We start from the raw sequence: 27,101 nt of genomic DNA, 5'->3' as shown, positions 1-27,101 counted from the left end.
CATGTCCTCCAACCCCTTAAAATTTATCTCTATGAATTTTCTTTGGTTGAATCTTTTCAAGGTCCCTTTGAATCAAGTAGAATGAACACACACTTACAAGTAAAAGAATGATATTCCCTAGCACGTTTCAAATCCACAGGAAACAACAGGGAGCAAAAACCCACAAAATAAGAATAAAACAGACAAAACTCATCTCCTCATTAGCATAAGACATACTTCTATGGAAAATATCACAAACTTCATGTTGATTATTCTGAATTTAAATGATGACATGCCACAGAAAATTATAAAGAAAGTACTTATCTACCTTGTTCTGCTACCAGGGCCTTGAGCTCTCCCAACAAATACTTGATAGTTCTAACTTTTTCAGCACTCTGGTTCACGTTTTTTGCCTTCTGCACATCCTTTATTCTTGAATCTCCCAGAGGTATGTTTAAATCCTTTCCTTCACTTCTGACCTCACCAATGTGTTTGTTAGTACATTTTTCTTCATGAGTAGCCAAGAAAGCTGGCTGTAATAGGGTGGGGCTGCGGCGAGTGGGACTGTCAGGATGAGAACGCAACAGTTTCATGTATGTCTGGAAACACTTCAGTAAGTCCGGTTCCTCAGAAAGTCTTTTCGGCAGAACCCCGTTAGCAAGACCCAGTTGCTGAAATGTTGGAGTAGCTGGTTTGCCAGTTTGGGGCAGGTTACATGAAACTCCAAGACAGGTATTGAAGGAATTCCTTACAACATCATCAGTACAGTTCACAGAGGTTGTTCTTCCTTGTGATGCAAACTGACTGTCACCATCAGTCTGAACTTCCTAAAGAAAGAAAAAAACAAGCTAAGACTTCAAAAATAATGAGCACTGACTTGTGGGCATTAACTACAATAAACTCAAGTGAAAAATGTTAGAAGATGACATTTGCAGGATGGAGTTACAGATTACCAGTGAATAAGTCAATTTCCCCTTAGCTCATTATTCTGCATTTTTAAAGCTTAATTAGTTCACTCAGTAATATGGGAACATTATAAAGCCACGACCAAAATAGATTGTTTACATATATCATAAATGGTTTAAAGGCATCAAAAATTAGTCTACTTTGGGACTAAAATAAACTTCCACTTTGGGAAATCACAGTGTAGAAAATAAGCTGAAAAGGCTTCTGCATAAACATATTTAGAGAAATGTTACAGTAGTAAAAAATTTATTTACATGTCTAACCATAGGTGAGGAGTTACACAGACCATGGTATATCCACTAGAGTAGTAAGAACTTAGTAAAAATTTACAAAAGGTAAATCACAATTAAATGTTAAGTGGAAAAAAGCAGCATGTAAAACTATATAAAATTTAATTATGATGATATTATTAAAAGAAAGTTTACTCAACAAATTAAAACCAGAAAATGAAACCTACACAAAGAATTAAATGACTGGAACATGCTCTATCAATGTGTTAACAGCAATTGTGCTTTGCTGGTAGGTATGGGTGATTTTTTTTTCCCTAGTAATCTTTTTCCTTCGCCCTGCCCACCACTGTCCTTAATTAATAGGCAAACTTTTCTAATAAAAAATAACTCAAAAAATAATTGGTCTTTACAGCCTAGAGCATTAAGATACAATCAGCAAATGAAATTTTCTCTCAAGATGACAATTTCTAAAAGCAAATCATTACTTATATAGTATATAAACTGCACTCACAGAATGAACCATCGGAGGGCAGGGTGGCTGCCGAGGTACCCGGACTGGGATAGAGGTGGGTAAACCATAACTAGAAGGTGAAGACGTCGGAGATTCTAAAAAGTAAAAGGGAGAAAAAGTCATTCACATCTCAGACTGCTTATACAATTACCAGGCAACTTAATTAGAGCTTATATTCATGCTTTTTAAAACGTCATTCATACTAACCAGAACCAGACACAGTGTGGCAAGGTGCAGTAGGAATTCCATTAGGGTTGTTCTTTGAAGCCAAGTTATTCATCAGTGACATTTGAGTCTGCACATGTTCGCAAAGAGCTTGGTATATTAAGGGTGAATACATTCCACAGTGGTCTTGTTGTGACCAGTTTTGCAGTGTATCTGATGAGTCTCTTTCACTTCCAACAGAAGCATCATTAGGTATCTGCTTCTTCTTATCTGAAGATACTAATATGGAAAAAGGGGGAAAATTTTTTCTGAAATATGGTTCTTTTCAAAAACCTTTACCAAAGGTATTAGAGGAAAAAAGGGCTCTCAAAAGTAACTCGATTCATCACGTACTTTACAGAGTGTGATCACCCCTAAAGAAAATCACCTCAAATTCTTTTTTTAAAAGGAAGTAATGAATCAGGTTCTCCTCAAAATTAACTTACACTATGTCTTTAAAATCTCTATTAAATGCTACTCATAATGCACTTGAGTTGGGAAAGGAGTCACTGGAAGGACTGATGCTGAAGCTGAAACTCCAATACTTTGGCCACCTGATAAGAACTGACTCACTGGAAGAACTGACTCATTGGAAAAGACCCTGATGCTGGGAAAGTTGAAGGCAGGAGGAGAAGGGGACGATAGAGGATTAGATGGTTGGATGGCATCACTGACTCGATGCACATGAGTTTGAGGAAAGCTCTGGGAGATGGTGATGGACAGGGAAGCCTTGCGTGCTACAGTCCATGGGCTCGCAAAAAGTCAGACACAATTGACTGACTGAACTAAATGGAATGTTCTTGAGAGGGAGAATGGAACAGAAAGATAGAATACCTTGTACAATTATGATGCTTTGATGATAATGATGATAATAACAGCAACAATAAATAAATCAGAGCTTTTAGAGTGAGAAAGTGAATTTAATCTACACATTGAGCTCTCAAATAAGACCTTAACCTGATATTTAAAGTCTCAAAAGCCTAACCACAACATAATTTTCCAACCATCTTTAAATCATCCTCAACTAAGAAATCTTTCAATCCAGTCAGACCAATTTAGACACCTACATGCTTTTCTCACTTTCCTATACTATTACTCATGATGAACCATACCTTTCAATTCAATTCTACCTAACTCACCAAAGCTCATCTGACGCCTTCTCCAGTCATTTCAGTCTAGTGACTGCTCTTCACCATGCCAGAGTATATATTGTCTATACAAATCATGTATCACTTGGATACTGTACTATATTGCTTATCTTTCACTCTCTTGTCTGTTTGACTAAACTATAAGCTTCTTTAGGCAGGGCTATATCAGAGTACAAAACAAACTTAGAAAAACATATACTTTTTGGCAAAAGCTTACCAAAGCTAAACATATATTTTATGATATAGCAATTATATTTCAGGGAATATACCTGGCAGAAATGAGTATTACATCTACTAAAATGTGTACAAGAATGTTCGCAACAGCTGTATTAGCAGTAGCCCCAAACTGAAAACCCAGTCATGAATAGTAGAAGTGGATGAATTGTGGTGTAGCCATATGATGGAATACTATATAGCAATGGAAAAGAACAAAGTACTGATATACTCTGACTGCCTATATGAAGTTAACAGATATGATGCTGTGTGAGAGTCAGACACAAGACTACAGTGTAGAGCTGCATTTTCACAGTGTACATGAAGTTCAAAGATAGTAAAACTATCCAATCGAGAAAGAAGTCAGAAAAGTGTTTATTCAAGGATGGGGAGACAGGTAATAATGAGAATACTGACGGATAGGAGCCTGGTAGGGTACTGAAATCGTTCTTTATTTTCAACTGGGTGGTCAACTACATGGATGTACACATATGCAAATATTTATTGAGATTTATACACTTGCTTTATTAAAGTTAATCCTTACTTAAACAGTGAAAAGTTAAAAATGTTTAAATGGTATGGAATTCCCTAAATACATACACAATTTATTGAAAATAAAAACACTGCTAAAAGCATAAAACCTACAAGTAAAAGCAAAACATTAAAGGCAAATGAAATATTATAAGCAATAAACACAGAAAACTACTACTAAATTATTATTGGACTATGAAAATGGTTGGAGATACTGGATGCATCTATTTTGACTTGAGTTATTCTTTCCTTTGTAATAACCTATTGCTGTGAACATACTTCCCTGGCTTGCATATGAGCTCTAACAATTACTAGCTGAATAACTTTTGGCAAATTATTTAACCTCTCTTGGACTCTTCTTCCTCATCAAAAAAATGATGATAATACGAGCATTACCTGTTTTATAATACTGTTATAAAAATTAAATAGCACATGTCAACTATCAGTGTCTAGCCCATAATAAGAACTCAATAAATGTTACAGCCATTACCAAAAGGCTCCAAAGTCTTAATCAGATCAGATCAGATCAGATCAGTCGCTTAGTCGTGTCCAACTCTGCGACCCCATGAATCGCAGCACGCCAGGCCTCCCTGTCCATCACCAACTCCCAGAGTTCACTCAGACTCACGTCCATCGAGTCAGTGATACCATCCAGCCATCTCATCCTCTGTCATCCCCTTCTCCTCTTGCCCCCAATCCCTCCCAGCATCAGAGTTTTTTCCAATGAGTCAACTCTTTGCATGAGGTGGCCAAAGTACTGGAGTTTCAGCTTTAGCATCATTCCTTCCAAAGAAATCCCAGGGCTGATCTCCTTCACAATGGGCTGGTTGGATCTCCTTGCAGTCCAAGGGACTCTCAAGAGTCTTCTCCAACACCATAGTTCAAAAGCATCAATTCTTCGGCGTTCAGCTTTCTTCACAGTCCGACTCTCACATCCATACATGACCACTGGAAAAACCATAGCCTTGACTAGACAGACCTTTGTTGGCAAAGTAACATCTCTGCTTTTGAATATGCTGTCTAGGTTGGTCATAACTTTCCTTCCAAGGAGTAAGTGTCTTTTAATTTCATGGCTGCAGTCACCATCTGCAGTGATTTTGGAGCCCCCCCAAAAATAAAGTCTGATACTGTTTCCACTGTTTCCCCATCTATTTCCTCTGAAGTGATGGGACCAAATGCCATGATCTTCATTTTCTGAATGTTGAGCTTTAAGCCAACTTTTTCACTCTCCTCTTTCACTTTCATCAAGAGGCTTTTTAGTTCCTCTTCATTTTCTGCCGTAAGGGTGGTATCATCTGCATATCTGAGGTTATTGATATTTCTCCTGGCAGTCTTGATTCCAGCTTGTGTTTCTTCCAGTCCAGCGTTTCTCATGATGTACACTGCATATAAGTTAAATAAGCAGGGTGACAATACACAGCCTTGACGAACTCCTTTTCCTATTTGGAACCAGTCTGTTGTTCCATGTCCAGTTCTAACTGTTGCTTCCTGACCTGCATACAGGTTTCTCAAGAGGCAGGTCAGGTGGTCTGGTATTCCCATCTCTTTCAGAATTTTCCACAGTTGATTGTGATCCACACAGTGAAAGGCTTTGGCATAGTCAATAAAGCAGAAATAGATGTTTCTCTGGAACTCTCTTGCTTTTTCCATGATCCATTGGATGTTGGCAATTTGATCTCTGGTTCCTCTGCCTTTTCCAAAACCAGCTTGAACATCTGGAAGTTCACGGTTCACATATTGCTGAAGCCTGGCTTGGAGAATTTTGAGCATTACTTTACTAGCGTGTGAGATGAGTGCAATTGTGCGGTAGTTTGAGCATTCTTTTGCATTGTCTTTCTTTGGGATTGGAATGAAAACTGCCCTTTTCCAGTCCTATGGCCACTGCTGAGTTTTCCAAATTTGCTGGCATATTGAGTGCAGCACTTTCACAGCATCATCTTTCAGGATTTGAAATAGCTCAACTGGAATTCCATCACCTCCACTAGCTTTGTTCATAGTGATGCTTTCTAAGTCCCACTTGACTACCCATTCCAGGATGTCTGGCTCTAGGTGAGTGATGACACCATCGTGATTATCTGGGTTGTGAAGCTCTTTTTTGTACAGTTCTTCTGTGTATTCTTGCCACCTCTTCTTAGTATCTTCTGCTTCTGTTAGGTCCATACCATTTCTGTCCTTTATTGAGCCCATCTTTGCATGAAATGTTCCCTTGGTATCTCTAATTTTCTTGAAGAGATCCCTAGTCTTTCCCATTCTGTTGTCTTCCTCTATTTCTTTGCATTGATCGCTGAGGAAGGCTTTCTTATCTTTTCTTGCTATTCTTTGGAACTCTACGTTCAGATGCTTATATCTTTCCTTTTCTCCTTTGCTTTTCACTTCTCTTCTTTTCACAGCTATTTGTAAGGCCTCCCCAGACAGCCATTTTGCTTTTCTGCATTTCTTTTCCATGGGGATGGTCTTGATCCCTGTCTCCTGTACAACGTCATGAACCTCATTCCATAGTTCATCAGGCACTCTGTCTATCAGATCTAGGCCCTTAAATCTATTTCTCACTTCCACTGTCTAGTCATAAGGGATTTGATTTAGGTCATAACTGAATGGTCTAGTGGTTTTCCTTACTTTCTTCAATTTAAGTCTGAATTTGGTGCTAAAGAGTTCATGATCTGAGCCACAGTCAGCTCCTGGTCTTGTTTTTGATGACTGTATAGAGCTTCTCCATGTTTGGCTGCAAACAATATAATCAATCTGATTTCGGTGTTGACCATCCGGTGATGTCCATGTGTAGAGTCTTCTCTTGTGTTGTTGGAAGCGGGTGTTTGCTATGACCAGTACGTTCTCTTGGCAAAACTCTATTAGCCTTTGCCCTGCTTCATTCTGTAGTCCAAGGCCAAATTTGCCTGTTACTCCAGGTGTTTCTTGACTTCCTACTTTTGCATTCCAGTCCCCTATAATGAAAAGGACATCTTTTTTGGATGTTAGTTCTAAAAGGTCTTGTAGGTCTTCATAGAACCATTCAACTTCAGCTTCTTTAGTGTTACTGGTTGGGACATAGGCTTGGATTACCATGATATTGAATGGTTTGCCTTGGAAATGAATAGAAATCATTTTGTCGTTTTTGAGATTGCATCCAAGTACTGCATTTTGGACTCTTTTGTTGACCATGATGGCTACTCCATTTCTTCTGAGGGATTCCTGCCCACAGTAGTAGATATAATGGTCATCTGAGTTAAATTCACCCATTCCATTCCGTTTTAGTTTGCTGATTCCTAGAATGTCGATGTTCACTCTTGCCATCTCCTGTTGACCACTTCCAATTTGCCTTGATTCATGGACCTGACATTCCAGGTTCCTATGCAGTATTGCTCTTTACAGCATCAGACCTTGCTTCTATCACCAGTCACACCCACAGCTGGGTATTGTTTTTGCTTTGGCTCCATCCCTTCATTCTTTCTGGAGTTATTTCTCCACTGATCTCTTGTAGCATATTGGGCACCTACCGACCCGGGGAGTTCCCCTTTTAGTATCCTATCATTTTGCCTTTTCATACTGTTCATGGGGTTCTCAAGGCAAGAATACTGAAGTGGTTTGCCATTCCCTTCTCCAGTGGACCACATTCTGTCTTAATCTCTGATTAAGTTAAGCTACGATATTTTGCCTTTGCTAGCAGATGCCATCACCCAACATAAATTAATACACTTCAAATAGTTCTTAAAATTCAAAGCTTTAGAATTAACATATCTTACTTAACTTCTCCATTAACTCAATCTATGTGAAACTCTACTTATAATGTTGTACATCTGTATTTAAGACACAAAAATCTTAAAACAATTTATCCAAGACAAGTTAAAAACCATTAAGTGGATGTACAATTTTTAGATAATTCTTGCCACCCAAATATGGAATAAACACCTACTGCAGATAGGCATTGCTGGATGCCTATTATAATTTGAAATACAGAGAACACTTGGCCTTGATGGGGGCCATCAATGCTAAAAATATTCTGCCTGTAGTGGTTTATTTCTCCAAGATGAGGGCAGAAATATATATATGATACTGAAGGTAGGAGCATGTGACCACAGCATTCAATAGTTATCAAAACGTAAGTAGCTGCTTATTAAAAAATGGTTGTTTTTTTTTTAAATGTCAGGTGCACTCTTGGGTAAGCTCTCAATGCATTTTTGGAACTGCCTTTCTGCCTCATTCCTCTAAGTAAGCAACAGGGTGGGTGGGTGTGACTCCATAGACACCCAGTGATCTGGCAGGTCCCAGACCGAAAATACATAAGGAGCCCAAACCCCAGAAGACAGTAACACAAAATAGTAAGATAACATATGTTAAAGTTAAAATGATATGTAGATACTAGTTAACATGCTATAATAAATTCCTAAAATTCTAATTATGACTATCTCACTTGTGGAGAGATGAAAAAGGAAGGAAATGCAGTTTTGCCTATTAGTTGTCAGAAACTGTGCTTTTTAGATAAAGGGCATTTTTATTTATTTTATTAAAAAAAAATCTTTTGGCCATATCCAGTGGCATGTGGGATCTTAGTTCTCCGACCAGGCATCAAACTGTGCCCTCTGCATTGGAAGTGTAGAGTCTTAACCACTGGACCACCAGGGAAGTCCCAGCTTTTGTGTATTTTAGGCACTGTGATTAACAGAGCAAAAACCTTGTACTGGCTAACAGCTGTTAACTACAAAAAAAGAAAAAAAAAGATCCTTTCCAGATAGTGCTACAGTGATAAATCAAAGAAAGATGAAGTAATTTAACCAAAGGGAAAGAGGTTTCTGCGTCCAAAGAATAAACCTTGGTCAATGGGAACCACTTCTTATACTATAACCCTAATGGAGACTGTCCTTTGCAAGTAGGTCCTAACTTCTGATGATGACAGTGTAGGGGAAAGGACAATAAGAATATTATATACTGATAACGGGCCAGAACTGCTGGTCTGACTCTAATCCAAATAGGAATTTAATGCTAGGGACTACGAATGCCAGATCTCTCTCATTTGCTTCAGCAAACCCACCTTCTATCCATCTCCACTCTGCTCTGCTCTCTCTGGGATGCTACTCTGTATGGATTACATTATTAAGAGACATTCCTTTATGGGTCTCTTGTGCTCCTACATGTCTTGCTGGGTTTACCAAAGAAAAAGTAAGGCTTTGAGCTAAGCTCTGTACCTGGGACATTTTTCAGGGCTGTGTTTATACTGAGCAACGTTGAGGGATAAGGTGATGTTTTTCCCTCAGTCAAGTATAGGCGTTCTAACTGCTTACCACCAAAGCAATGAATTCCCCAAGCTCAGTGTTCTTCAGCATGTGCAGTTTCCCCGTGGGTCCATCGTACCATCCCACTGGCAGTTGGCAGTGAGGCAGAACCGACACAAACATGCTAATGTGCATGCTGCTAGCTGTGCTATGAGCACAGTACCTTTGTCTCTGACCCAAGAGTCTTGTGTCTCCTGTCAACATGCACGACATAGTAAGGATAATTCATTAGCTTGTAAGAATGAAAATCAGATCCCTGACTAGATATACATCAACAGGGTTCCGGTTGGGTCCAATCCAATGGGAATTGTGGCATTATCAAAGAGAGGAAAAAGCATGCATTCAAGATATTTCAAACTCCCTTTCTATGAGGCCACCTTGGGCTGGCTTTGTCCCTTAAAGCTCACTTCTCCTCTCAAGGTGGCCTACTCTAACAGAACAATATCTCTAGCTGAATCCCAGTAACCTCTTCCTCACCTCATCCCTTAAGACCTAGGGATAATAACAGTTCTGTTCATGCTGCTAGCACTGGGCTAGCAGAATCCCTTGTGGTTCCCTTATACTCTAACGAGTTTGTAATGAGTTTCTTCATAAATAAAACCCCTATCTTAATTTGGGTGTTCCTATCTACTCTTTCTTGCCAGTCAATTCTAAAGGAAATCAACCCTGAATATTCATTGGAGGGGCTGATGCTGAAGCTCCAATACTTTGACCACCTAATGCAAAGAGCCGACTTACTGGAAAAGACACTGATGCCGGGAAAGATTGAGGGCAGAAGAAGAGGGTGACAGAGGATGAGATGGTTGGATAGCATCACTGACTCAATGGACATGAGTTTGAGTAAACTCTGGGAGATAGTGAAGGAAGAACAAGTCTGGAAGTCCATGGGGTCGCAGAGTTGGACATGACTTATCGACTGAACTCTGTGGGAACTCTGAACAAATAGTTAAGTTAGGATCCAACAAGTTGCTACCATGGCACCATCGCTGACCATGTACTACCACTCCTTTCTTTGTCCATCAGTCCTCCAAAATAGGTTTCTACTTTAAGAGTTAGACCAGGGGTGAGCATACTTGTTCTTAAAAGGCTAGAGAATAAACATATTATGCTTTAAACAGGCCAGATGGTCTCTTCCACAACTACTCAAGTCTCCTCCTACAACACGAAAGTAACCATAGAAAATACATAAATGAAAATGAATTAGCATGACTGTGCTCTGATAAAGCTTCAGTTACAAAATAACTAAACATTACAATAAAACAAAACTGGCTGTAGTATGCTCACCCTGGATTAGACCAATACTGTCCCACTGAAATAGAATGTAAATCATATAAGCAATTTAAAATTTTCCAAGAACTACATTAAAAAATTAAAATAGGTAACATTAACTACTATAATGTTTTATTCAAATCAATACAGCCAAAATATTAACATTACAATATGTGATTAACATTAATCACTGAGATATTTTATTTTTTGCATTAAATATTCTAAGCATACTGTGTATTTTTATTATAAAGCACATCTCAATCCGGATGGTAAATTTTTATCAGAAATCCTTGATCTGTATTTAGGTTTAATAAACTTTACAGTTGAAAAAAGTAGATTCATTTACCAAGTTATTTCAAACATACTTTAAAAGTTTTCTAATAACTAGGTCAAGTATCAGCTTTAAATTTAAATTAATTAAAATTAAATAACATTTACAATTGAGTTCCTTAGTTGTGTTAGCCATACTTGGAATGCTCCGCAGTCACATGTGGCTTGAGACTGCCACCTTAAGTGGCACAGGTCAAGACAATACAAGGCTAAACGCAACTGGCCTCCAAGATAGGTTAGGAAGTTGTTTTCTCAGCCTTGGTTCTGACTCAAGACCATCTGAATTTCAGCCTCTTTGCCTGAATCCTGATCTCTAATACCCAGAACTAGTGCTGTACATGACTCAAACCCCTTACCTAAGCTAAATCTTACTGTACTCTGCTGTACTAACATTTTTGGCCCACCTGAACTGTGAACTAGCTGGTTCCATTCTTGATGCTCTGAAATCCCATTATGGACTTTTTCATCTCTATTTTGGGCTACCATGTTCCATAGGCCTCTGTGGAACAACATAATCAAAACTTGCTTATTCTAAACTGCTTACTGAATCATTCCACTTAGGTCAGCAAGTTAACTGTGAGTGTTAACCATCCTTGGCTACAGTCACTGTCAATCAGCGGCAGAGTTTTTTCCTTACATAACTATCCAACTTGGAATTTTACCTTCCTGTTACCATATCTTCTAACTGTGCAGCTGAAAAATTGAGCTATGGATCCTACTTAGAATATATGTATACACATATAGTATTTTTAAAACAATAAATATACACCCAATGTATATGAAATATACATTGAAATATAAAACACCCAATGAAATATGAAACCCAATCAATCTGTGAATATCATTCTGGGTTTGAACTATTCTCCTACAAAACCTAACCATTTTTTTTTTCTACTTTTCTTCTTGGCAAAGCATTCAGCAATTAGAAACTGAATAGAGGGAAAAAAAATCACAAGCACACACACACACCTATATAACCAGTATTATTAAAATGTAAGCCCAACTGCATAACCCCAGTAATCTATCAAAACTCCCATAATTAAGTATCATATTTAAATAAATAAGATAAAAAAATACTTACAAATTTCCTTCCGGACTACAGAAGGCACAGTATGTTTTTCATGTCCTTTCTTTTTGGATCTGTATCTTTTGGTTTCTACAGGTCTGGGGTTACATCTATTTTCTGAATATGTTATTTCTGAACCTATTAATGATTAAAACAAAAATTCATTAGCATTAAGAGAATTACTTAATTGAGAAAAGGTGATCAGCAAAGAAGCATTTAAAAAAAAAAACCTGAATCTTCATTTCTCAAAATGTCCCGCAGCAAAGACGCACAGCCATCAAGCCCCTGTACAGTTTCAGTCTGTAAGGAGAAAGTCACATAGAAATTTGTACATAAAATTTTACTACAGAAAAAAAATTCTGTAATTTAAAAATTTCCTTATTTAGAAGCAATTTATTATTGGTAGAAGACATGTTTTAAAGCAAAAAAGTCTTCGTTCTTTGTCAGGACAATTAATACTTCACCTTTGAATTTTTATTTCCACTTCTTAACTTTTACCTGAAAACTAATTAAACAGTATACACTGTATCTATTCAGTTTACTCTTACCTGACTTTCTGAATCAGAGTGAGTGGGATAGCCAGAATCTGCATTAAAACGGGGTATCTTTCTCAAATTGGTCCTAGAAAACAAGTTTGTTAATACATTTACATATAACACAAATATAATTACAAATAATATATTTTCCCAAAATACATTCTAAAAAGACACTTTCTTTCCACCAAAGGTTGGATAAGAAAGCTTGTTCAACCATGCAAAAGATGGATTTATGCAGGACTTTATGAAGGTTGTAAAGACTAAAATGATCAACATGGGTAGAGATATGAAAGGTTTCTCCCCAGAGTTTTGTGAAAGTAGAGACCCTCACTTAGATCTCTGGGGTAGGAAAAATTTAGTCCATCCCATAGACTTGAAAATCTCTTGAGAATTCCTGAAGTTGGACACTTTCTTAAGTACTTACCCTTTCTTTCCATTTGTTAATTTAGCAGGTCCAGTGTGCTTTCCCGAAGGTATTACCTATGACATGATGCATTATATTATAGGAGATATACAAATATTTTTCTATCATATTCTCAGTATACTGTTTTGACAAAACCTAAAATGTTATTGTTTCCTTTTGTTTCACTTGGTAAAACATACATAACATAAAATAAACCATTCTAAAGTATACAGCTCTGTGGCATTAAACACATTCACAGTTGTGCAACCATCACTACAGCCCATCTCCAGAACTCTGTCATCTTCCCAAACTGAAATTCTGTACCCATTAATCATTAATCTCTAATCCTCTCCTAAGTACCTGGTGTAACCACCCTTCTACTTTTGGTCTCACTGTTCTAGGAATCTCATATAAATGGAACCAGATAGTATTTGTCCTTTTGTGACTGGCTTACTTTGCTTAGGACAGTATCTTCATAGTATACATGTTGCAGCATGTGCAAAATTTCCTTCTTGTTAAGGCTGAATAATACTCCATTTTATATATGTACCATGTTATTAATTTTAATAAAATCCACTATTACAACTGAACTCATAAATTTTTTTTTCTATATAAACTGTCAAGCAAGCAACACATACCTTTGTTCCTTAAGTCTTATGTAAGTTGAAGACTGAAGTTGAAATTTTACTTTAACCAGAAGTATCTACTATAGTAAGTCTGGACTATACTCAATCCCTCAAAATATTCTACTTCCCCTAGGTCTTCAAAATACATTAACTCAAGACATAGGGCAGAGTTCATAACTCTGATTCTATTTTTCCACATTCTTTAGAATGCCTGACAAGACCAGCACATGAAAACTCTACTCATTTGCTTCTACACACATCCAATACGCTGGGAGTTACACAAGAAGCAAGTCAACTGTGCTTGCCTCTGGGGAGGGAAACTCAGAATCTGGGGGACAGAACAAGGGAGACTTTCCATGGTATACGTTTTTATATCTTAATAACTTCACATTATTTAAATATAATATCTATTCAAAATATAATTTTTGAAAGACATGGTTAAATTTCCTACTCACTCCCTCATTTTACCCTTTAGGTGTAGTCACTGTTGGCAGTTACACTTAGGATTTTTCTTGGCATGTTTACATATTTCATCTCAAGATACCTTTGAGCAATTACTATTAAACTTTCTGGAATTATAAAGTTTCACTTCCCCTTAAGATAACTTAGAATATGAGGGAGTCAAAAAGCAGCAGCAAGAACCAACATTGGCGGAAATAAGATGCCATATAACACAACTCTACTAGACCCTAAGGGGCTTTCCTTTCACACTATCTATGTTGGTGTCCTGTCCAGGACCATAATAAAAAACCAAACCATCATGCTAAGTCTAAAAACAACTACCACAATAATTATCTTTCAGAATTTAAAAAGTATACTGTTGAGATAAATATATGGCATGATGGCATAATTGAAAGATTATATTCAGCATTTCACCGAAACACATACACACACACATTAGGTCATATTACAAAATCAGGTAAAGAAAATTAACCAGAATAAAGCACCCTGCAACAGTGTGATACTGGAAGATTCCCTTCAAATTTATTTTGTATTCTTTATTTTGAAATAATAGTACAAAGAACAGTATAATGCTACCAAGATTCCACAACTGCTGACATTTTACTACATCTGCCATCTTCTCCCTTTCAAAAATGTATAGTATTACTTTTTGTCTGAACCATTTCAGATTATGTTACAGACATGATACTCCTTTATATTTATTTACTCCTAAATATTTCCTAAGGACAAGGTCACTCTCTCATAAAACCAAATTATCAAAATCAGGAAATTAACAGTGAAACCATACTATAATCTAATCTACAGATCTTATTCACATTTTGCCAATTATCAAAATACTGTCCTTTATATTAAAAAAAAAAATTATGGCCCTTATCCCATAAATCCAGGATCATACGAAGCATTTTAAGCTGTCATTTCTCTTTTGTCTCCTTTACTCGGGAACAGTTCCTAGAGGTGTCATTCATTGTCTTTTACAGCCTTGACATATTCAAAGAATATGAGCAGTTACTTTGGTAGAATGTCCCTCTGGTAAGCATTTAGACTTGTCTGCTTCCCCTTGATTAGATTCAGGTTGTGCTTTTTTGGCAGGAATATCACAAAAGGAATGTTGTATTTATCTCAATATCGTATGAGCAGGCATATATTAGTTTGTCCCATTACTAGGGATGTAAAGTTTGATTATTTAAGGTGGTGCCTGCCAGATTTTTCACCAGGTTACTATTTTTTCCTTTGTAAATATTAAGCATTTTGTGGGGAGATACTTGAAGATTATGCAGACATCCTATTCATCAAACTTTCATCGAGTAGCATTCATTGAGGATTCCTGCCTTAATCATTTGTCAAATAGGTGATTTTTCTAACTTACATCATTCATTCTAGATTTATTAGCTGGCATTCAACCTTAGTGAAGTACTTCATTGAAGTACTTCTTTGTTCGCTAGTATGGACTCATTGATTCCTAGTTTATTTAATGGGTTCTGATGATTATCATTATTTATATTAATGCTCAAACTGTCCCAGATTCTGCCAATAGGAGTCTTTTCAAACCAGTCCCTGTATCATTTCAACACATCACCATTATTTTTGAGCCATTCCTTACAATAAAGATCTCCAGGTCCCACCCCACCCCCCAACCCCCCGGCTTTTTTTTTCTCCCCATTGTGGTAACATGAAATCTACCCTCAACAAATTTTAAGTGTACATCAATTGTTAACTGTAGTATGATGTTTATGGGATTCCCTGGTGGCTCAGACGGTAGAGTCTGCCCTCAGTGTGGGAGACCCAGGTTCCATCCCTGGATTAAGATTGCCTGGAGAAGGAAATGGCAACCCACTCTAGTATTCTTGCCTGGAAAATTCCAAGGATGGAGGAGCCTGGCAGGTTACATACCATGGGGTTGAAGAGTCAGACATGACTGAGTGACTTCACTTTCACTTCAATTCCACATGTTTACAGCAGATCTCTTAGATATATCTCATAAATCTAACAGAGCTTATTCATTGTACATAACTAAAACTTTATGCCCACTGAATAGCATCTCTCCATTTCTCTCCCTCCAGCCCCTGGCAACAACCACCCTACTTACTGTTTCTATGAGTCTAGCTATTTTAGATACCTCATATAAACAGAATGATGCAGATGACACCACCCTTATGGCAGAAAGTAAAGAACTAAAGAGCCTCTTGATGAAAGTTAAAGAGAGTGAAAAAGTTGGCTTAAAGCTCAACATTCAGAAAACTAAGATCATGACATCTGGTCCCATCACTTCATGGCAAATAGATGGGGAAACAGTGGCTGATTTTATTTTTCTTGGCTCCCAAATCACTGCAGATGGTGACTGAAGCCATGAAATTAAAAGACACTTACTCCTTGAAAGGAAAGTTATGACCAACCTAGACAGCATTTTAAAAAGCAGAGACATTACTTTGCCAACAAAGGTCCGTCTAGTCGGACTATGGTTTTTCCAGTAGTCTTGTATGGATGTGAGAGTTGGACTATAAAGAAAGCTGAGAGCTGAAGAATTGATGCTTTTGAAGTGTGGTGTTGGAGAAGACTCTTGAGAGTCCCTTGGACTGCAAGGAGATCCAACCAGTCCATCCTAAAGATCAGTCCTGGGTGTTCATTGGACGGACTGATGCTGAAGCTGAAACTCCAATATGTTGGCCACCTGATGCAAAGAGCTGACTCATTTGAAAAGACCCTGATGCTGGGAAAGATTGAGAAGGGATGACAGAGGATGAGATAGACAGCATCACCGACTCAGTGGACATGGGTTTGGGTAGACTTCGGCAATTGGTGATGGACAGGGAGGCCTGGTGTGCTGCAGTTCATGGGGTCACAAAGAGCTGGACACGACTGAATGACTGAACTGAACTGAACTGGCTTATTTCACTTAGCAAAGTATCCTCAAGATACATTTATGTTGCATATAGCATGATTTCCTTCCTTTTTAAAGGCTGAATAATATTCCATTGTGTATCCACTAATCCATAAATGGACATTTAGGTTGTTATCACATCTTAGCTATTGTGAATGTTATAATGAACATGTGAGTGAAAATATCTCTTAAGATTCTATGTTTAACTCTCCTGGATAAACAACCAAAGTGAGAATGCTGGATCACATAACAATTCTACTTTTAATTTTGGAGGAAATTTCATGATTTTTCATAACAGTTGCACCCTGACATTCCCATGAATGGTGTACAAGGGTTCAAATTTCTCCATATCCTCATCAACACTTGTTATCTTCTGGGTTGGTTTTGTTTTTATGATAGCCATCCCAACAGGTGTGAGGTGATATCTCGCTGTGGCTTCAATTTGCATTCCCCTGATCAGTGATATTGAGCATCTTTCCATATACTTGCTGACCATCTATATGTCTTCTTTGGAGAAATGCCTATTCAAGTACCTTGCCTATGAATGCTACTGAAATGTAGGAGTTCCTTGTATATTATGATTATGAACCTTTTATCAGATATGTAGTTTTAAATATTTTTCCTCATTCCATAAGTTGACTTTTCAGTGTTGTGAGAAGCTGTGCAGCTTTTTACTTTGATATATCCAGGCCCCAACCCTAGAGTTGACCATTTCCCCAAAAAGTAGTGATTCCTTCCCGTGGACAACAGTATTTATTAATAGAAACCAAGATCTAGGCACTAGCTGTACTCTTTGCTACTGAGGCTTCATATGGATTATTTAGTCATCATGACCAGACAGTTGCAATTTTGAGTGTTGTGTTTTTACTTTCAAATCTTTTTCCATATTAAAAAAGTTCAAAAAATTTTAACAGTTGTATACTATTTTCATAAATGGAAGTAATGTGCCCTTGGAGTGCTTCATATTTTTCAGTTAAAATACAAATCTGAAATAAATCATTTCATATACTGGAAATACCTTTTCATATTCAGGACTGAAAGCTTAATTATTTGATAAGTTATTCATTGTTTAATGCCTTTAGTGCCCCTAGATACAAACTGCAAAACCACTTTTCAAAACAAGTGCCCCAAATGGCAATACATAAGAGAATGTTTGTTTTATCCCACATTTACTTCCACTAAGTATTAGCAAGAAACTTTTACTTATTTGAGAAAAACATAAGTACCTCTTAGGAGCTGTATCTCCTACCAACAAGTGCAAGATAAAATTATATTTGTGGAATAATTTAGTCTTCAAAGACTTTCATTTCCACTTAATCAACACCCTGTTAGTTATTATTTCTGTGAGGTAGGAACCTACATTTCAGAAAGGTGGCTTGTTCAGAGTCATACACCTAAGAACAGATGTTTAAATGGACTCCAGCACCAACTATGTCAGGCTTTAGACAGGTCTAAAGCCTGTCTCCACTGCTAACCAGCTGTATAACTAGAGAAGTTATCTGAACTCTGCATCCCTCAACTTCCTCATCTATAAAATGAGGATTATTATCTACTTCCTAAGCCTACTGTGAAGATTAAATGAGAATAAATGGCAACCCACTCCAGTACTCTTGCCTGGAAAATCCCATGGAAACAGGAGCTTGGTAGGCTGCAGTCCATTAGGTCACGAAGAGTCGGACATGACTGAGTAACTTCACTTTCATGCACTGGAGAAGGAAATAGCAACCCACTCCAGCATTCTTGTCTGGAGAATCCCAGGGAGGGAGGAGCCTGGTGGGCTGCCGTCTATGGGGTCGCACAGAGTCGGACACAACTGAAGCGACTTAGCAGCAGCAGCAGCATATGTAAAAGCACACAGAATAATACCTGTCACATAAGTGCTACCCAAATGTTAGCTGTGATTATTGACAGTAATAAGCTGTTTTTAAGGGGACTACGTTGTGTTGCACAATTTATGCCAAGTGTGAAATAGATGTTTTACCAGGTTCTCTCATTTAATCTCCTCAATTCTTTAAGGCAGGATATTACACCTACTTTGTAGAAAAGAAAAAGAAATCTCAGAGAAGTAAAAAGTACTTTGCTTACTATCACTATGACAGTAGTGGCAGAACTGGAATCTGAATTGGTAGGTGACCATGACTACAAAAACCATGTTTTTCCCCTTGCTGACTGCACGAAGTCTGAGTTCATTCAACACAAAAGAAAGAACTATAAGGGTGGGACTGGTCTGGAAGCATTCATGAAGAAAGTCTTGAGCCAAGCCTTGGGGAAAAGTATAAGATTCACATTAATAGGGGAGACAGCATTAAAAGTGAGTTGATAAATAAAGGAAGAGCAAAAATGAAAGGGGAAAGAAGGGTGGTATGGTTACACTTAAGGAGGCGTGAGATCACCACTCTAGGTAGAGGGTCTGCATAAGGCTTGATTGATTGCTATTGGTTGACTGACTGATTACCTGAAAAGACAGAGATAAACTGCTTAGTAGCATAGGAAGATGAGCAATGTCTCTAGCCTGGATTTTAGTAAAGGCACAAAACGGGAGCTGAGGGCACCCAAACAATGTAAATGTTGACAGGGCCCGACAAGGCTTCTAGAAGCGGTACTTGAGCTGAAGGGACAGGAGATGAAAAGTGGAGATTTCAGGGGGAGAGGACATCATTCTCGGCAGAACAAAAGGCAAAGGCACAGAAGCCTGAAAGAACGCGGGCACTCAGGGCACTGTGGAAGAAATAGCTGAAGAGCGTTGGATATTCCTGGGATGGAGGTGGGGGCTGGTAGGGAACGCACTGGCCACGTCGAAAAATGGCTGTGCTGACAGGTCAAAGAACTGGGATGTTTATGTTGGGGGGGGGGGAAATGTTCCAGAGTTGGATTTTTAGCAGAGAATTGATGAGGGGTGTGCATTTGAGAAGGATGAGGCTAAATGCAGGGACACTCCTTGGGAGACTTTAAAAAAAAAACTAGTAGTAAAATACCAGCAACTGTGACGGAAAACCAGCTAATAGCAGCACTTGTTGGAAAAGCTGGGAACCTGGAGTTGATGCAACAACGTCGTGAGGCTCCGAGATATTAAGTCACGCATCCAGCGGCTGAGGCTGGACTCGAACCCGGGGACCACACCAAAGCCAGCGCTCAGTTGGACCACAACGATTAAAACAGAATCTACATCTACAGGCAGAACAACTGTGTTAGGGCGTTAAGATTAGGTACGCACACCCACCCTCCGCCTCGTCTCCTGTCGCAGCATTTTTTAACGCGGCAGCACTGTTTTTATTTTTTTCAAAGGGGGCTTTCCACGTCTCCAGGCCCGAGGACTACCTCCGTCCCTCTCCACCCCCACAGTGGACGCCTCAGGTCCGCAGACCTCACCTGGCCCGGTCGAGATCCAGACCTGACCATCCCTCGCAGCTTCAGTAAAGTCCAAGCGGAGTGAAGCAAAGCCGCAAGATAAAAGGAATTAACCGCCGCCGACTCTCGGCCGCCCTTGGCCCGCCCCTCGAGCTTCCGCTTCCGGGAAGGAGCCCGCCGAATGCTGCGCTTCATAGTCCCGGGCGCGCAACCAGAACCTCTCTTCGACCCACCGCACGGCGCCTTGGGTTTGCGCAATAGACCCCTCCCGGCCCCGGCTCGTCACACTCGGCTGCAGGGTGAGAGAAGTCCACAGAACGCCGGCGAACGCTGCGGGACTGGGGCGGGGCGGGGCCGAGAGGGGCGGGGCGGAGGAGGGCGGGACGAGGAGCGGGAGCATTGGGCTGACCAGAGTCCGTCATCACCTGGGAGACCTGAGTTTGCTGCTGCGAGGGCTTCCACTGGAGGGAGAGCCGTTGTCCTGCATCTGCTAGGGGAAGTGGCAACGGGGACCCGCCACGACAGAGGAAGGGACTACGGTAGAACGCGAATAGGTTTCAGAAGGCATTGCACTGTCTCTGGATTTTGACCCTGTATTTTTAGTTGGTGTTTTGTATACCATTTTGAATGTTTTTGTTCTTGGTAATCAATAAACATCAATCCTACGCCCTGTTTTCTTTGTGTGATTCTGATAGCAATTTAATATTTTTTATTCTGTGGCCTAATAATCGTGCTCATTAGCTGCGATTTTAGTTTTACTTCCAGGCATAGTTGTTTCTTCAGTGGAGGTAATCACTGTTAACAAAGAATAGCACAGTATTCTTACCATTGGCGTGCTGCACGAATTTTAATGGACTGTCTTTGTTTTTAAAGTACTGAGTTTGGGGTTACTGTTTTAAATCGAGCTGGAGAGAAATTAACCCAACTTATTTCATTTTAAAGTAAGAAAGAAAAAGATCTACGTCTTGCAAGTCCTAATTACCATTAAAATAATCCAAAAGCTGAAATCTATGTACCAATATATTGCACACTTGTACTGAGTGATTTGGCGAAACTAGATATTTGATAAATTTAGCTTTGAATTAGATTATACTGAGGAGAACTCTCTCTTCCCTCTTCATCTATCCTATAAAGTGTTTAACATATTCGACTGTTTTCAGTTTTTTCTTAGTTGATTTTTCAAAACTTATACTGATTTTTCCTAATTAATACAGGCATATTTTAGGAAGCAGATAAAGAAATAAAACTCATGTTCCCACTAGATTGATACATTCCCTTCTAGACTTTTTCCAACTACATACAGACAGTCCCCATTTATGATGGTCCAGCTAGGATTTTTCAGCATTACGATGGTTTGAAAGCAATATGTGTTCAGTAGAAACTGTACTTTTAATTTTGGATTTTGATCTTTCCCAGCCTAGTGATATGAGGTAAGATACTCTCTCATGACGCTGGGCATCTTAGGGAGCCTCAGTTCCCAGCCAACCACAGCGTGAGGACAGTGCACTGTGTTTGAGCATGTTTAATGTAGGCTAGGCTAAGCTATGGGCTTCCCCGGTGGCTTAGCAGTGAAGAATCTGCCTGCAATGCAGGAGAAATCCAGTTTAATCCCTGGGTGAGGAGGATTCCCTGGAGGAGGAAATGGCAACCCACTCAGGTATTCTTGCCTGGGAATTCCCGTGGACAGAGGAGGCTGATGGGCTACAGTCCATGGGGTCTCAAAGATGTTAGATAGGACTTACCGACTAAACAACCAATAACAACAATCCCATGGTAACCAAGGAGCAAGTGAATAACATACAAATATACTACAGTTACAATACAATAGGATACGTATTACTGAAAATGAGTGTTTTAATATCTCATCAAAGTTGTTTATTAACCTACAATTACAAAATGGCTACCTGATGGTCATTTCCCTAATCTTTGGAATTTTATGCTTCTCCCGTCCAGTATTGTTTGTTTGTTTCATTGGGGTTTTTACCTCTTTATAAGTTTTTAATATAATAGTTCCTGATGCTTTTTTTTTAATTAAAATTTTTTTATTGTGGAAAAATAGACAAATCATAAAATTTGCCCTCTGAACCAATATTAAGTGTACAATTCAGCAGTTGTAAATACATTGCAATATTGTGCACCCATCACCACCATACATCTCCAGAACTCTTCATCTTGTAAAACTAAAATACTGTAGCCATCGAACAATGAATCCCCATTCACCCATCCTCCAGTCCCTGATGGACAGATAAATGTGGCATTACATACAATGGAATATTATTTCAAGACTGGCATACTTTACTTGTCTTCAAGGTCTATCAATGTTGTAGCATGTATCAAAATTTCCTTTCTTTTTGAAGCTAAATAAAATTTCCATTGTATGTATATGCCACATTTATCTATCCATCTATCTCTTGATGGACTTGGGTTGCTTCAAAATTTTAGCTATCGTGATGAATATTGTTTCTATAAACATGGGTGTACTAGTATCTTTTCCAGACTCTGCTTTCAATTCTTTTGGGTATATACCCAGAACTACTGGATCATATGATAGTTCTACTATTAAACTTTTTGACAAACCACCATACTCTTTTCCACAACGGCTGCACCATTTTACATTCCCATCAACAGTGCACAAGGGTTCCAATTTCTCCACGTTCTCCCCAACACTTGTTATTTTCTTTTCTTTGTTTTTTTTGATGGTAGTGGTGGTGGTTTAGTTGCTAAGTCGTGTCTGACTCTAGCGACCCCATGGACTGTAGCCTGCTAGGCTCCTCTGTCCATGGGATTCTCCAGGCAAGAATACTGGAGTGGGTTGCCATTTCCTTCTCCAGGGGATCTTCCTGACCCAGGGATCGAACCCGGGTATCCTGCATTGCAGGCAGATTCTTTACCAACTGAGCTACAAGACCATCCTAATTGGTGGGAGGTGGTATTTCACTGTAATTTTGATTTGAATTTCCCTAATGATTAATAGAGGAGGCTTTATAAGTAGCTGAGAAAAGAAGAGAGGTAAAGGTAAGGAGAAAAGGAAAGGCATACTGTTTGAATGCAAATTTCCAAAGACTATCAAGGAGAGATAAGAAAGCCTTCCTCAGTGAACAATGCAAAGACATAGAGGAAAACAATAAAATGGGAAAGACTAGAGATCCCTTCAAGAAAATTAGAGATACCAAGAGAAGTTTTCATGCAAAGATGGGCACAATAAAGGACAGAAATGGTATGGACCTTAACAGAAACTGAAGATATTAAGAAGAGGTGACAAGAATACACAGAAGAACTATACAAAAAAGATCTTTATGACCCAGATAATCATGATGGTGTGATCACTCACCTAGAGCCAGACATCCTGGAATGGGAAGTCAAGTGGGCCTTCGGAAGCATCACTACGAACAAAGCTAGTGGAGGTGATGGAATTTCAGTTGAGCTATTTAAAGTCCTAAAAGACGATGCTGTGAAAGTGCTGCACTCAATATGCCAGCAAATTTGGAAAACTCAGCAGTGGCCACAGGACTGGAAAAGGTCAGTTTTCGTTCCAATCCCAAAGAAAGGCAATGCCAAAGAATACTCAAACTGCCACACAATTGCACTCATCCCACACGCTAGCAAAGTAATGCTCAAAATTCTCCAAGCCAGACTTCAACAGTATGTGAACTGTGAACTTCCAGATGTTCAAGCTGGATTTAGAAAGGCAGAGGAACCAGAGATCAAATTGCCAACATCCAATGGATCATCAAAAAAGCAAGAGAATTCCAGAAAAACATCTACTTCTGCTTTATTGACTATGCCAAAGCCTTTGACTGTGTGGATCACAACAAACTCTAGAAAATTCTTCAAGAGAGGGGAATACCAGACCACCTTACCTGCCTCCTGAGAAATCTGTATGTAAGTCAAGAAGCAACAGTTAGAACCGGACGTGGAACAACAGACTGGTTCCAAATTGGGAAAGGAGTATGTCAAGGCTATATATTGTCACCCTGCTTATTTAACTTATATGCAGAGTACATCATGTGAAATGCTGAGCTGGATGAAGCACAAGCTGGAATCAAGACTGCAGGGAGAAATATCAATAAACTTCAGATATGCAGATGACACTACCCTTATGGCAGAAAGTGAAGAAGAACTAAAGAGCCTCTTGATGAAGGTGAAAGAGGAGAGTGAAAAAGTTCGCTTAAAACTCAGCATTCAAAAAGCTAAGATCATGGCATCCAGTCCCATCACTTCATTCCCCCCACTTCAAATAGATGGGGAAACAATGAAAACAGTGAGAGACTTTATTTTTGGGGGGCTCCAAAATCACTGCAGATGGCAACTGCAGCCATGAAATTAAAAGACATTTGCTCCTTGGAAGAAAAGCTATGACTAACCTAGACAGCATATTAAAAAGCAGAGACATCACTTTACCAACAAAGTTTTGTCTATTCAAAGCTGTTTTTCCAGTTGTCATGTATGGATATGAGAGTTGGACTATAATGAAAGCTGACCGCCGAAGAATTGATGCTTTTGAACGGTGGTGTTGGAGAAGACTCTTGAGGGTCCTTTGGACTGCAAGGAGATCTAATCAGTCCATCCTAAAGGAAATCAGTTCTGAATATTCATTGGAAGGACTGATGCTGAAGCTGACATTCCAATACTTTCCCCACCTGATGCAAAGAACTGACTCATTGGGAAAGACCCTGATGCTGAGAAAGATTGAAGGTGGGAGCAGAAGGGGACAACAGAGGATCAGATGGTTGGATGGCATCACCGACTCAATGGACATGAGTTTGAGCAAGTTCCAGGGGTTGGCAGTGGACAGGGAAGCCTGGCATGCTGAAGTCCATGGGGTCACAAAGATTTGGACACAACTGAGTGACTGAACTGAACTGAATGATTAATATTGTTGAGCATCTTTTCATATGCTTATTGGCCATCCACATATTTTCTTTGGAGAAATGTCTGTTCAAGGCCTTTGCTTTTTTAAAAGTTGAGTTGTATTTTTGTTGTTGATTTTTAGGAGTTCTGTGCAAATTTTGGATATTAATCTCTTGTCATATATATGATTTGCAAATATTTTCTTTCATTCTGTGATTTGTCTTTTTATTCTGTTGATACTGACTCTTGATATACAAAATTTTTTATTTTCATGAAATTTCCAATTTTTCCCTTTTTTTTCTTTCCTTACCTATGTTTTTGCTGTCACATCCAAGAAATCATTGGCATATCCATGTCATGAAGATTTGCCCTGTGTTTTCTTCTAACATTTCTATATTTTAAGTCTTACATTTATCTAGGTCTTCGATCCATTTTTATTTCATTCTTATATTAGATAAGGGTCTAAATGCATCCTTTTGAGTGTGGATATCCAATTTTCCTAGTATTATTTTTTGAAAGGACTGTCCTTTTTCCATTGAATAGTCCTGGCAGCCCAAAAATATTTGACTGTGTATGTAATGCTTTATTTCTGGGCTATCTATTCCATTGTTTTATTTATCTGCCTTTATGCCAACACTGAACTGTTTTTATGATGGAAGCTTTGTAGTAAGTTTGAAATCAGAAAGTGTGACTCTTCCAACTTTGTTCCTCTCTTTCAAGGTTCTTTTGTCTATTCAGAGTACTTTGAGATTCCCATTGAATTTCAGGATGAGGTTTTCCATCTCTGGCAGAATGTAAGGTCTTCTCAGTGCTTTTCTGAACCTGCATGTTTCCCTGGGCATGTATGGTCATGTTCTAATTTTCCCTATGTATACTGTTGCTTTTGAATATCCCAGTCTTTACTGTCTGACTCTTAAAATAGGAAAAAGAGAAAAATGAAAGGAGGAAGAAAGGATGGTTTGGTTTAGCCACTCAGTCGTGTCCGACTCTTTGCGACACCGTGGACTGTAGCCCGCCAGGCTCCTCTGCCCATAGGGTTCTCCAGGCAAGAAGACTGGAGTGGGTTACCATTGCTTTCTCCAGAAGAAAGGATACCAGTCCTTTAAATCCAGTGAGTCACTTCAACCAGAGGGGGAAGGGCTTCCAACAATGGAGGCAAGTATGACAAAGGCTACCCACCTCTTAGTCTGAACCTCTATGATCAGAAGCAACAATGATCAGAGCACAGATACCCAACATTTGTAGGATGAGGAGCTTTTTGCCCATCCTGGCTCCCACAAGCTGTGTGCAAGCTGCTCCTGGAACCTATGTGTGGCTGCCTGGAATTGGACTGGGAGTGAAGCATGGGTTGCTGCTACTGTACTAAGAACTAAAATTGAAATTAGCTTCAATTTACCATACTAGCCATCCCCCTAAAAATTTCAGCATTTCAATTGACTCCAGAGTTCCAAAATAATTACATCAAACAGATTCTCCAAGTGTAACTGTTGTCTAGGTGGGGAGAGAGATTCTGGTGATTCCTATTCCACAGTATTTCCAGAATTCTCCTCCCTCTTCCCTGCTCTGCTATTTCAAGTACTGCTACAGTGTGTTGAGATCTGAAGAATAAACTAGATAGGAGAGAGAAAGATATTCTAAACTTGTGGAGACAGTATGATGATGAGTAAGAGAGACTTGTTGCTCAAGTGCTGACAGCAGGGATAAACACATATATGGGGGTCAGACTATGCAGTTCTCATAGGCCACATTAAGGATTTGGATTGTGCTAAGGGCAATAGGAATGTGTCAAAGTGTAAAATGGAGTGAAATGAATGGTATTTAATAAATATTACTGACTGCAGCATAGAGCAAGAATCCACAATCCATAGCCCCTGGCCACATCCAGTCTGCCACCTTTTTTTGTACAGTTGTCAGCAGTTTTTACATTTTAAATTGTTTTTTAAAAATCAAAAGAATAATATTTCATGACATGTGAAATTATAGGAAAATTATACTTCAGTGTCATAAATAAAATGTTGTTGGGACACTGTCACACTCATTGTTTACATATTATTTATGGTTGCTTCTGTCTTAAAGCTGCAAATTTGAGTAATTGCAATATAGACTCTATAGCCTGCAAAGCCTAAAATATTTACAACCTTATCCTTTACAGAAAGAGTGCCAGCCCCTAGTATAAAGGATGTTTTTAGAAAAGGAAATCATCAGTATAGATAGATCTCCCCATTTTCTGCCTATCCATTCTCTGCCCTTCTCCATGCCCTGGGTACTCACTCTTAAGGATAG

The 27,101-nt window shown here is 38.9% G+C and overlaps 1 protein-coding gene across 13 annotated transcripts in view; it reads right to left on the bottom strand.

The window, feature by feature from the left end:
• CCDC14 (coiled-coil domain containing 14) overlaps window positions 1-20,916 on the bottom strand; it is a 40,204-nt gene extending 19,288 nt beyond the window's left edge. For 5 of the 13 annotated variants that reach the window (XR_015164477.1, XR_015164478.1, XM_086402612.1 and 2 more), the window contains exons 1-8: window positions 19,989-20,916; window positions 12,675-12,730; window positions 12,263-12,335; window positions 11,945-12,014; window positions 11,730-11,852; window positions 1,894-2,130; window positions 1,687-1,781; window positions 308-806 (exon numbers count right to left, since the gene is read on the bottom strand). Coding sequence is in view for 8 of the 13 variants with exons in the window: in XM_086402612.1 (XP_086258738.1) it covers window positions 308-806; window positions 1,687-1,781; window positions 1,894-2,130; window positions 11,730-11,852; window positions 11,945-12,014; window positions 12,263-12,335; window positions 12,675-12,730; window positions 19,989-20,162 (1,327 nt within the window). In the remaining 5 variants the exon portion in view is untranslated. Of the gene's footprint in view, window positions 1-307; window positions 807-1,686; window positions 1,782-1,893; window positions 2,131-11,052; window positions 11,148-11,729; window positions 11,853-11,944; window positions 12,015-12,262; window positions 12,336-12,674; window positions 12,731-18,233; window positions 18,442-19,988 lie in introns of those variants that run through there. The other 8 variants (XM_086402696.1, XM_086402633.1, XM_086402642.1 and 5 more) reach the window with 6 other exon arrangements.
• Window positions 20,917-27,101: the final 6,185 nt, after the last annotated feature.

The sequence above is a fragment of the Bos grunniens genome, chromosome 1, assembly GCF_055505025.1.
Source record: "Bos grunniens cultivar Pamir isolate PY7600 chromosome 1, Bosgru_T2T1.0, whole genome shotgun sequence".
Lineage (NCBI taxonomy): Eukaryota > Metazoa > Chordata > Mammalia > Artiodactyla > Bovidae > Bos > Bos grunniens.
Note: the sequence above shows the minus strand (reverse complement) of the source record. Positions and strands in the feature narration are given on the sequence as shown.